Source organism: Trachypithecus francoisi, unplaced genomic scaffold (assembly GCF_009764315.1).
Source record: "Trachypithecus francoisi isolate TF-2019V2 unplaced genomic scaffold, Tfra_2.0 Lachesis_group16, whole genome shotgun sequence".
NCBI classification, from domain to species: Eukaryota; Metazoa; Chordata; class Mammalia; order Primates; family Cercopithecidae; genus Trachypithecus; species Trachypithecus francoisi.
In genome coordinates this window covers 2,638,806-2,651,569 of record NW_022681461.1, presented here as the reverse complement: position 1 = coordinate 2,651,569, position 12,764 = coordinate 2,638,806, and the positions used below count along the sequence as shown (strand labels likewise).

The 12,764-nt window shown below is 40.2% G+C and overlaps 1 protein-coding gene across 1 annotated transcript in view; it reads left to right on the top strand.

Moving 5' to 3' along the window:
- The window catches only part of LOC117098297 (contactin-associated protein-like 3), a 79,962-nt gene extending 68,345 nt beyond the window's left edge, over positions 1-11,617 (top strand). Inside the window, 5 exon segments of the mRNA XM_033236689.1 lie at positions 239-326; positions 7,136-7,366; positions 7,607-7,678; positions 11,435-11,531; positions 11,533-11,617. Of these exon segments, the coding sequence (XP_033092580.1) occupies positions 239-326; positions 7,136-7,366; positions 7,607-7,678; positions 11,435-11,531; positions 11,533-11,617 (573 nt within the window).
- Positions 11,618-12,764: the final 1,147 nt, after the last annotated feature.

Here is a 12,764-nt window from a genome sequence, read left to right as displayed (position 1 = left end):
AGTAAAGCCAGCAAGTGGGTAGATCATGGATACAGTGGTAGCTGATGGCATCATAGCAATTGCTCTAAAATAGCTTCCCCTTCTAAATGATTAATTATTTGAAGGTGGCTCCTTGAACTTTTGTAGTGATACTTAAAAGTGATTTATTTTCATCTTTCCTTTCCTCATCTTCCTTTGCTTCCTTATCATTAAAATTGTACTTTCTGTTGATGTTTGCTTCTCGTGGGACATCTAATAGGTTAACCAGAGTGCAAAGAAACAAGTCATCTTGTCCTCAGGGACAGAATTCAACGCCGTCAAATCTGTCATATTGGGAAAGGTTTTAGGTAAGTAGAAAAAGGGCTTTTTTCCAAAAAACGCAAGTGTCATGTCACAAACCCTGGAAGCATTCATCATGCTGAAAGAAGCTCCTTGTCTTACTTGAATAATAATTTCACAGTGAGTGACAATCAAGGTGCAAACTGTACTCCTGCCTGAGTGTACATATAATCATAAGTGCTGCCTGTGAGATGTGCAAGGGCGTTCCTGGAAAAATACCTCCACACTTACGCTCTCACTTGGCAATCATGCATAATGAATCATTTTCTAACCCTTCTTGAAAAGTGAATGTTACCAAAGCTGACACAGAGTTCACAGATTATGTATGTATTAATCAACATCAACTCCAGAGACTGTCATTCAATGCTAAAACTACGTTTGAGTTGAAAACAAGAGAAAAAAACTTTATCTTATTACAGCAGATGAATACAGTTTTAATTCTGTCTCAAGCCCTGCTTTACCTGTTGTTTCCATCCTTTATGACTCTAGTATCTAACAGGAATGGGGAGGCATATTCATAAATATCTATTACGCAAGGTAGAAAGTTACAGTAATTGTCTATCATATTGTCTTTTATAACCTGTTGTAAAAGCACAGTTAGCTTTACATTTAATAAAGGAACTGAGGAAAATAATATTTTTTTAAAGAAAAATACCCATCTTATGTAAATCAATTAAGAAAATAAACTACACTTTAATATTAAGAGGATCAAAAAGTAGAATAATATTTATTATATAATCTTTGTTTCCTTCCAAAAAAAGGAGAACATGGAATTGAAAGTGTTAATGTTTTCATTCAAGGATGGTATATTCAAAGGCATGTAACTTATGGTATAAAAATCTACATTCAAATTCAGCAATGAAGTATATAGTAAGAAGCAACTGATCTTAGAAAATTATAAATATTCATTTTGCCTGTCCTTGGAGGTAGAGATAATCATCAAAGATTAATAAAACACTTTATACTTTGAACAACTATATTTTAGGATTGGTTCTGCTATAAATTTTTTGCCACTCTCACATCATTTAGTAATTATACCAAAACTACACTTTTATATTTAGATTTGGAATTATATAGGAAGTGCTTTCTTTAACTTATAGTAAAATAGACCAACAAGTTGGCTCATAGAGAAGCCACTAATTTTACAAAGAAAGTTACCCAAAACACTCTGTTCTAAGTTATCAATATATTTCTCTGGAGTCTCTGTAAATCTTTGATTCATCCGTTCATGTAAACATATTTGGTGAGCATCTACTATGAACAGTTTATAAGTACCGAGAAAGCCTCTGAATGACAGAAACACTACAGCTGCCCACCCTCACGACACTCACATGTTAATAGGCACATAGGCTAATATATGAGCAATTCTAATAAAATAATGCCCATATCCAGCCTAATTTATTATTATGCACCCTAACAATGCCTTAGAAAAAAATGGCCCAGAATCCATCATAATTAAGATGCTGTTTCTGAGCACCTCAATATGATTTTGCCATTTCTGTGTAATCTTACTGAATGAAGACCATTCAGATTGATTATCACAAGATCAATTCAGAGTAAACCTATTTAAATGTAAACTTTTTAGATTTTAAATTTTTTTTTTTTTTTTTTTTTTTTTGAGACAGAGTCTCGCTCTGTCACCCAAGCTGGAGTGCAGTGGCCGGATCTCAGCTCACTGCAATCTCCACCTCCCGGGTTCACGCCATTCTCCTGCCTCAGCCTCCCGAGTAGCTGGGACTACAGGCGCCCGCCACCTCGCCCGGCTACTTTTTGTACTTTTTAGTAGAGACGGGGTTTCACCGTGTTAGCCAGGATGGTCTCGATCTCCTGACCTTGTGATCCGCCCGCCTCGGCCTCCCAAAGTGCTGGGATTACAGGCTTGAGCCACCGCGCCCGGCCTTAGATTTTAAATTTTCTATATTGCTTTGAATTTTATCCAAGAGGTAGCCTTAAAGAACGCGAACACCTAAAATACTTTATAATTCAGTAAAAGTGATCCATTATAAATTAAGATTTGTTTTTAGATACTTTGGTATTATTGGTATTCTTTCTATTTTCTTTGTGTGTGTATATGTGCATGTGTATTTAAACACTATCTTTTTGTTTTTTTTTAAATCCAGGCTGGAGTGCTGTGGCACAATCTCAGCTCACTGCAAGCTCCGCCTCCCGGGTTCACACGAGTCTCCTGCCTCAGCCTCCTGAGTAGCTGGGATTACAGGCGCCCACCTCCACGCCCAGCCACTTTTTGTATTTTTAGTAGAGACAGGGTTTCACCATGTTGGTCAGGCTGGTCTCGAACTCCTGACCTCATGATCCGCCTGCCTTGGCCTCCCAAAGTGCTGGGATTACAGGCGTGAGCCACCCCGCCCGGCCCCTTAAACACTATCTTTAAAAATACATATATATATATCTCGAAAAAAGAGTGCAAAAATTGAAGATGCCTTTTTGTCTGCTCCCAAAAAATAAAAATAAAAAAATAGCCTGTAAGCAATTACATATGAATACAGCTGAGCTTATATACCTTAGGAGGTACACATTCTGGGCTGAAGAAAACCCTACTGAAGGACTGTATTTCAAACGGAGCTCTAGATATGTAAGAATGCCGAATACTTTTGGTAATTAAATATTTCTGGAAATTGCCTTTTGAGTTTTGTAAGGAGATGTCACATAAGACATACAGTTTTACCATTTAAAATTCATCCACCTATGTATTTCATATTACTTCTATGCTATGGTGTTTGTCTCATTTAGAATAAATGTTTGATGTTGGGTCTGGGATTTGATTTTACCTGACTTACAAGCTAGTAAGTTAACAGCTTTTAACTGTTTTGTGGATGCTGTCCTGGTACAGAGACAAAGGACCCTATTACTCATGGCAGGGCAAGCCTCGTGAGCAGCAGCTCGTTTGCATTGTTTTTCCTTGGCCTTCAAGCCTTATGGGGCAGTGATGGGTGCAAATGAAGGCTGCACCTGTGGCCAGGTTTGCACTGTAGCAGAGGAACACTGAGTTTGGGGAATCTACCGATTTTGTAACAAGCAATAAGCAAGTCTGTTCTTTGTCCTGGAGGGGGTCATGACCTCATCCCTCAAGGTTGCTTCCTTCAAATGCAGCCTTGAGAAGTGGCCTAAGTAAAGTCCTGTCCGTGTCTTGCACTTCTTGGCAAACCCAGCAAAGCATGAGGAGACACTCAGAGCCGATGGCGGATTGCCTCTTTCAACATTACAGAATAAAAACGCCCCAAAACTCTGTAAAGTCAAGAAGATACGAGATTTTGTGGGGGTTTTTTCTGAGAAAGATCGGTGATTATATCAATCAGTCCCTCTCTATTGATAAAACGAGGAGGCTGTACTAAGTTATCCTCAAGATTCTCTTCAGTAGAAAATTCTAAGATTGTTCTAACTTGGTCCGTTAACCAGGATTCAGTGCACATCACAGATGTCTTGAGGTCTTTGAAAGTATAAATCAACAAAACTAATGCTGTCCAATAGAACTTTCTGTGATGATGAAAACCTGTAAAGTCTGTGCTGTCCTATGTGGTCGTCTCCAGACACACCTGAGATAAATGTGTTTTTAAGCACTAGAAGTGTGGCTAGTGTAACTGAGGGACTGAATTTTATTTAATTTTAATTGATCTGAATTTCTTTTTTTTTCTTTTTTTGAGACAGAGTCTCGCTCTGTTGTCCAGGCTGTAGTGCAGTGGCGTGATCTCGGCTCACTGCAAGCTCCGCCTCCTAGGTTCATGCCATTCTCCTGCCTCAGCCCCCAAGTAGCTGGGACTACAGGTGCCCGCCACCACACCCAGCTAATTTTTTTTTTTTTTTTTTTTTTTTGTATTTTAGTAGAGACAGGGTTTCACCGTTTAGCCAGGATGGTCTTGATCTCCTGACCTCATGATCCTCCCGCCTCGGCCTCCCAAAGTGCTGGGATTACAGGTGTGAGCCACCGCACCCGGCCTGATTTGAATTTCAGTGGTCACATGTGGCTAGTGTCTACCATATTGCACAGTGTAGAAGACTGTCCACTTACTTATCTGGTCGTTTTCTCCTTTAGTTCAACCAAGTGGCACCCTTTTGTAAGGATAGATATCTGTCTATTTGGCATAACTTCAATGGGCTGGGAAGACAACCTTACCTCAAATATTTTTTTTGTCACAACTTCGAGTGCCAGTATTTCAAATTCTATATTAGAGATCCATTCTTTTGACTCTTCTGCCAAAATACACATGCCCCTGAAAGTGTTATCAAAAGCCATGATCAGGGATTTATGCAAACATGAATTTACTCAGGAGCAGGCTTTGATGGAAGAGAATAGAGAACTGGAAGGGGGCTGGGTACAGGACCCCAAAGTTGAGAAAGCCCAGAAAGGGAGGCAGACAGGTCAAAAACATTTTTGATTACTGCTATTCAGCTAAGAGAAGCAAAAGTGAAGGGTTTTGGCCATGTTGCCATGTCAAGGTAATAGAGAGTAAACTGTATCTACATGTCACCACAGTAAGAGTTGAGTTCTACTGAATATTGGTTAACTGATAATAAATAGCAGTGCTGGCTAAAACCTGGGAGTATAAAATCATGAGTACAAAATCCTGCGTGGTGGTGTGATTGCCAGGTACACTTCAGAGTGGGCAAAGGAACTCCTTTCAGATTTTCCAGCTTAAAAAAAGTATATATGGTGATCATTTTCTAATTAAGTCATTTACTAAAGATGTAAGAAAGTTCTACTCTGTTTCATCAGCTCCAAATTAAACAATTGTTCAAGGTTTTTATTCAGGGTTTTAAAGAGAAGTCTGGCTGGGCGTGGTGGTTCATGCCTGTAATCCCAACACTTTGGGAGGCCGAGGTGGGCAGCTCACAAGGTCAAGAGATCGAGACCATCCTAGCCAACATGGTGAAACCCCATCTCCACTAAAAATACCAAAAAAAAATTAGCTGGGTGTGGTGGTGCGTGCCTGCCTGTAGTCCAAGCTACTTGGGAGGCTGAGGCAGGAGAATCGCTTGAACCCCAGAGGCGGAGGTTGCAGTGAGCTGAGATCATGCCACTGCACTCCAGCCTGGGGACAGAGTGAAACTCCGTCTCAAAAACAAACAAAAAGTCTGCCCTAAAATTACATGATTCTTCTCTAAACTACAACTATTTAATGTAAAACCATCTTGTATCATGTCAAAAGATAAAAATACTCTTACACTTGTTAAAATGGTGTGGCAGACTTTATTCAGGACTACGGCAATAGGTATAGGAATTACTGGAATGGGGCTTTGCAGTTGGGGAAAGAGATTGAGCTCAACTTCAAATACAACAAGGAAAAGTGGGGATTCATAGCCGAGGAGCAGAGTGGCTGTGGTGGGGTGTCTGAGTGGAAAATTACAAAATAGGAGAGAGTAATTCTTGCCAAAATGACTTACCAGGATTCTTGGTGAAGCCAGGCCAGGGTAGTCAGATATCACCTGTCGGGTGATGAGAGGGATGAAAAGGTGGTGATTAGATATTGAGGGTGATCAGATACTGAGGGTGGGAGATTTGGGTTAAAACCAAATTGGCAGAATTCTAGGTAAGCTGGACGATGAAAGACCAAAGGTCAGGCTGGTTGAGCAGAGAGCTTAGAGTAGCCTGACCAACATCTGGTCATGGGGAGAGTCTTTGTCAATCCTGTCACAGTTCTTTCTTGGAAAAAAATAAATTATGTAAAGATTCTTGAACTGGAAACATCATAGAAAAATATAAGTGTAAGAGAAATTGTCATTCTGGTCAGGATCTAACTGTACTAGAGTAAAACCAAAGAAAGAAAGGTAAAAAGGTAAAAGTGAGAGAAGAAAGAAAGAATTTCCCAAGCCTCCCATTTAGGGAAGAACTGTTGGGGGGACCCCGCGGTGGGGTGGGAGGGAGGGTCGGGAGAAAGAACCCGTGCGATCGATCATCTCATTGTTGGGAGTGGGGAAAGGTGGAAAAAGAGGATCTTGTTTTCATGTAATCGTGTAAAGGAACAATTTTGATTGTGAGGGCTAGGGAAGTTGAGCTCTCAAACTCACAAAAGGGAAAGCAGGAAATAAGAAGGAAACTGATTAAACCAGCAAAATAAAAGGAAAAAAGATGAAACAATCCTGCGAAGTACATAGTGTAAGATAAAAAAGAATAAAATCAGATATAGTGGTTATTCCTCTAAAGACGAATGGACTAAATTCTGTCAAACTAGGTTTAAAAATAACAGTTAAATGCTCTTACAATATTGAACATGAAGGGGCCTGAAAAAAACCAGCAGGCAACAGCTGATAAATGTAAGAAATGCAGCACTACTTTCAGATAACGTTGAATTTAAGATTGGAATATAATCGAATCTTAAGAGGGATATTATCTGATGACAAAAGATACAGTTTATTTAGATAATATGAAAGTCATCATACAAAATAGCAACTATAATACAATAAGCAAAACCAGAAAGGATTTGCAGAGCTCTGCCCTCATCTCCAAGAGTCGTTTTTCTGTCATCTCCGGATTATTGACTGAGTCCCATTAAAATTGTATTTTAATGCTATATTTTAAAAATTAAATGGCAGAGGATTTCTTAAATGTATGCCATTAACTGCTTTCCTGGGAAGCTCTGGTACTTGCAGCGAGCCAGCCATCTGGACTTGAACAAATCTGTTATCATAACCCTGACAATGGAAATGGTTGCCAAAAGTAAAGATTCAGGGTGACCTCCCCTGGAGTGAAGGAACAAGGGGTTTGGAGGGACTTTCAAGGGTCGCTGTCTTGCAAGTGTGGGGTGCCCCTGCGCCATCTCCGCCGCTGCGCCCTAACTGTGTGTCCCCCTTCTGTCCTCAGAGGCCGCCGGCGCGGACCCGGACACAAGGCGGGCAGCGGCGAGTGGCTTCACGGGCTGCCTCTCAGCGGTGCGCTTTGGCCGCGCTGCTCCCCTGAAGGCGGCGCTGCGCCCCAGCGGCCCCTCCCGGGTCACCGTCCGCGGCCACGTGGCCCCTGTGACCCGCTGCGCGGCGGGGGCGGCGTCCGGCTCCCCGGCTCGGGAACTGGCTCCCCGACTCGCGGGGGGCGCAGGTGTGTGGCCTTCCACCGCAGCGCACGCGGAACTGCGCTTCTCTCACACGTTTGTGAATTTCTCAAAAGCCTTCTCTTCTCTATCTCTGTCTCTGTCATCCTCCCTTTTTTCCTTTTTTAAAATCTATTTCTGTGATGTTCTTATTTTAATTCACTTTTAATTGACAAAAGTTGGTATGTGTGAATTGTGGCGTGATTAAATCAAGCTAATAAACATCTTTCTCCCTTTCCCCGTTGTAGGTCGTTCTGGACCAGCGGATGAGGGAGAGCCCTTGGTTAATGCAGACAGAAGAGACTCGGCGGTCATCGGAGGTAACAAGGCCCTGAATGACCTGTTGTTTGTCATTATCGCTTTAGATAATGGTGCATTGCTTAGCACAATGGGAAATATATGTAAGAATCAACACTCAGTGGTGAGGTCACAGGGGTGCTATGTATTGCTTTGTGTTTTTCTGTTTTTTGTTTTTTTCTATTTGAGACAGGAGTCTCCCGCTGTCACCCAGGCTGGAGTGCAGTGGCGAGATCGCCATTCACTGCAACCTCCACCTCCCGGGTTCAAGCGATTCTCCTGCCTCAGCCTCCCAAGTAGTTAGGATTACAGCCATGCGCCACTATGCCTGGCGAATTTGTTGTGTTTTTGGTAGAGACGGGGTTTCTCCATATTGGCCGTGCTGGTCTCGAACTCTTGGCCTCAAGTGATCCGTCCGCCTCAGCATCCCAAAGTACTGAGAGCAAAAGCATGGCCACCGTGCCCGGCCTTCCTTGATTTTCTGAGGCAGTATCTGCTGATTTCAGCTTCCCTGGGGATGCTCAGTGTGTAAGAATTCTGCTGAAACCATTTTTTTTGAAGAACAGTTACAAAACTAATAATGAATTTGAAAATAGCTGTATTCCCTAGGACATATGGGATATTTGTCAAGGTAATGGCAACTGCTGGACGGACCTAAAGTAATTATGTTCAAAGCAATGGAAACCTCAGCTAATTATCAGAGCACAGACTTTATAGTACTTTCCTTCAATGACAAGTGGCATGATTTAGGATACTCCCATAACAATGTTTCACTTATTTAAGAAGTTTTAAATGCACACATTATTTAAAGTGCATTATTATTTTAAAGTGTACAATTCCCTGTCATTAAGGACATTTACAGCAGTAGCCATTGTATGTTTCACTTTTAATCATACTTTGACAAGAACTCATCTAATAGGCTAAGAATGTTTTGCAGTTATTTTTAACTGAAGAAAAGTAAAATTAAGCACAGTTTAAAAGTATGTTTAGGCAATGAAAACTTTTTTCTAAAATATAATTTATTTAGAACTGGTGCAAAAAATAAGCATTCACCTTTCCTTGTTAATTAACGAGTGAATTATTGAAATTTTTTTTTTTTTTTTTTTGAGATGGAGTCTTGCTTTGTTGCCCAGGCTGCAGTGCAGTGGCGTGATTTTGGCTCACTGTAAGCTCCACCTCCCGGGTTTATGCCATTCTCCTGACTCAGCCTCCCGAGTAGCTAGGACTACAGGTGCCCACCACCATGTCCGGCTAATTTTTTGTATTTTTAGTAGAGACGGGGTTTCACCGTGTTAGCCAGGATGGTCTCTATCTCCTGACCTCGTGATCTACCCGCCTCGGCCTCCTAAAGTGCTGGGATTACAGGCGTGAGCCACCACGCCCAACCGAATTATTGCAATGTTGATTGTATTCTTATTCTGCAGAATCTATAACACATACAAAAGTAAACTAGGTGTGTTTGTTTCCTCCAAAATGACAGAAAACAGTTTCGACATAATAAAGTTTTGACTAAATTTGAGTTGGGGATATTTACATTTCCATCACTATCTCAATTCTTTTTCTCTTAGAAATCAGTAAGGTGTAAATTAAAAATACATGACCTGGTGAACAAAAACTGTTTTTAAAGTTTCCAGTGGGAATGTGGTCAATAATGCATATCTAAAAGGTATACTTGTGTGTTCAATTTTAAATACAATACAGTCCTAAATCAATCCTGCCTTTTTTAGGAGATTTTTTTCATTGCAATGCAAATGCAATTTCAACATGCCGAACATTTTCAGACTAGGTTTCCAAGGCCTACAGACATTTACACAATGTCAGGGATAGTGGCCAGCTTTTGGTGATAAGGAAGTGGGCAAGTTGATAACAGAACCAGCTCTTATCTTTGGAATTGTATTATAGTGCTTGTGGTCAAGTATCACTGGCAAGATTGACTGAGTAAATGTAGAGAAACATCTTAGCAGTGTTCCCTTTCCCTGATAAGTTCTTACTTGGTTTCTGAAGGAGGGGATGAAAAGGAGTCTGGAAGGCTTCCCCTGGGCTCTCCCAAAGGCAGTTTGCATTTTCTAATATGGACTGGCTGAAGATATAAATTAATATTTTTGTGAAGTGCTTTAAATGTACGATGTAGGCAGTAAAAGCGTGGGGGAGGAAATATAATTTCTCCTCATCACTCATAAGTTTGTAGTTGGGACAGACCTCTGATTAACAAGAGAAAAACAAGCCAGTTTACTAAGGCATGCAGCCCACAGCATGTGGGAGAAACCTCAGTGAAAGTCAAAGCGCAGTGGCTTAGAACTCTGGCTCATCTTCAACAATACATTCGTGGGGAAATGACAGGACAATGGAAAGCAATTTTAGGCTTCCAAAGGCGAGAAACCATGGGAAGATAAATATGTGGGAAGAAACTAATGGAGTATGTGTGTTTGTATCTGCTTCTGCTGACATCCCTGAGCTGGTAAGAATGGTCTCCGGTAAAAGAGAATTTACATCCTGTCTTCAGGTGAAAAGAGGGGAGGCTCTAGAGAGCTCTTCCTCCATTGGCTGCTTCTTAATTGCCTTTACCTCAAAATATTTGTCAAAAAGGCATATTTGGGGGTGACATATTCTGATGACCTTCAGAAGCTTGTCTTTATATGTATTTATTTCTTGTAGCATAGATTTTACTTTCATTTGTCACTCATATGATTGCTTCAGTAAACAGCATTCTGTGGCATGGCTTCACACTTTAGCACTCTGGCTCTGAATGAAAGCCTGAAACAATTTGTAAAGATACTGGTACCCAGGCCTTCCATTCATTTATTCTGATTTACTGACTTAGTGTGCAGCTAGAGTCGAGAATCATGGGCATTGCTAATGGTTTCAATATTTTAAAACATTTCACCTACCTCTTTCAAATAATCCACATTCCAGGTAAAAAAATAATAATAAATCTGCCTGCATTATTTTTGGTAATAGGGATTGATTACATATATGCTACACTACTGCATTTCAAAAGTATAGTATCATAAAAGTATTTGAAAACAATTTTATTAAAATGTACCCATTTCATTGTACTAACGATAACATTTAATGATCTATGATGATGCTAAACACTCTATACTTTTTAAATGATTTAAAATTTCCCACTTGTTAACTGAAGGATGCACGTGGTCTTAGAGACGTGTATGTCTTTCTTATTTTAAATCTGAAAGCATTATCTGAAACCCAATCATCATATACCTGTAGGGAAAAAGTGTAACACAGCCACATCCAAAAGTCGTCGTAGCTCAGAAGTATGCTAAATGTCATAAAATTACTTGGCGTTAGCATTTCTGAGTTTTGATGTTTTCAGTTTATAATATAATAGATGGTTGGTTTATTTTAACCAAACTTAAAAAGCAATGATGTCTTCAAAGCCTCTGATTGGAGCAAAAATCACCATTTATATTCTGACATTGAGGCCAGGCACGGTAACTCACACTTGTAATCCCAACAATTTGGGAGGCCAAGGTGAGAGGATCACTTTAGCCCAAGAGTTCGAGACCAGCCCAGGCAACATAGCATCTCAACATAGCATCTCTACAACACCCCATATCTCTACAAAGAATAATTGTTTAAAAAAAAAAAAAAAAAAGGTAGCTGAACGTGGTGAAGTGGCCTATAGTCTCAGCTACTTGGGAGGGTTGAGGCTACAGTTAGCTATGCCACTGCACTCCAGCGTGGGTGACAGAGTGAGACCCTCTCTCTAAAAAGGAAAAAGAAAATTCTGATATTTTATTTTTCTTTTTCCTCCCTAGGTGTGATAGCAGTTGTGATATTTATTTTGCTTTGCATCACTGCCATAGCCATACGCATCTATCAACAGAGAAAGTTACGCAAAGAAAATGAGTCAAAAGTCTCGAAAAAAGAAGAGTGCTAAGACAGCTCTAAACAGTGAGCGCTACGTGCAACACACAGTCCATGAAAGCCAGAAAGAGTGAGTCTTCTGATTGGCAGCTGTGGCTGTCTCTATCACCGTGACTGTGGACGTGCCTGCTGTTGCCAGCAGGGTGCACACAGCGGGTGCAGTGCTGTCGCCTGGCTGAAGCCCTGCAGCCTCAGCGCCTCTGGGAGGCCCCTTTCTCCCTCCGTGAAACAGTCCTCCACGTCCATTTCCGAACGGTGAGTTAGGTATGGCCATGAATCACCTTCCAGTAGCTTCCCCATTCAAAGACTGTCTTCCACAACTGCAGTTTGATCTGTGTTAATAGTTGTGGGGTTTTAGATGAGAAAAGGATTATAAAGCTGTGACCCTACTTTATTTTTTACAAATGACAGAACTTTTGTTCAGATGTGAAAGACAAACTTGCACTTTGTTAATGGAAAATGCATTTGTAAAATGCTTTTTGTTACTTGAAAACATATCTGGGATCCCTCTTTTTGGCCCTCTGCTGCTGTTTTTGAAACAGGAAATGCTTCTTGGTTTACCTTCACTGGCTTTTCCATAGTCCTGGAATCCAGAGCCAAGCGGCCTACCCAAAATTTACAGCCCGTTTCTTCCCCCGTGTGACGGTTAATACAACACAGGAGAAGCCTGGAAATACTACTGTTATTTTTGGTGTATTGCTTTTTCTAATTGACTGTTTTTAATCATTTTGATAAATTTTACTGTTGAAATTAATATTGAATGTTAGCCATGAAATTTTAGTATTGAATTTTGTAATGGAACAGAAAATCGGTAGGTAACAAGATGCAAGAGGATGTCATTACAAGATTGTCTGCCTATTTTTCTTTGTAATTTGTAATTACAGTTTTTGTAAATTGTGATTATGTTTTTAACTAAATTTACAACCAGATATAAACACTACTTCTTACATAGAGTTATCCTTTATTTGTGTCATTAATACCTGAATGAAACATCATCCTAAACTTATTTCCCCAAAATTTTGAGAGGTCATATCTGTTTTCCTCTATCATTCATTTCTCTTTTTCTAAAAGTTGTTACTGATATGCCTTTAATTTCCTGTGACTCTGTTATGTTGTACAGAACATCTTTTCAATTTATTAAAAAAAAAAATAGCGTAACTAAAGATCACTAATTCCTTTTCTAACTTTTGAACTGCTCTAGTTATAAATATCATTGTGTAT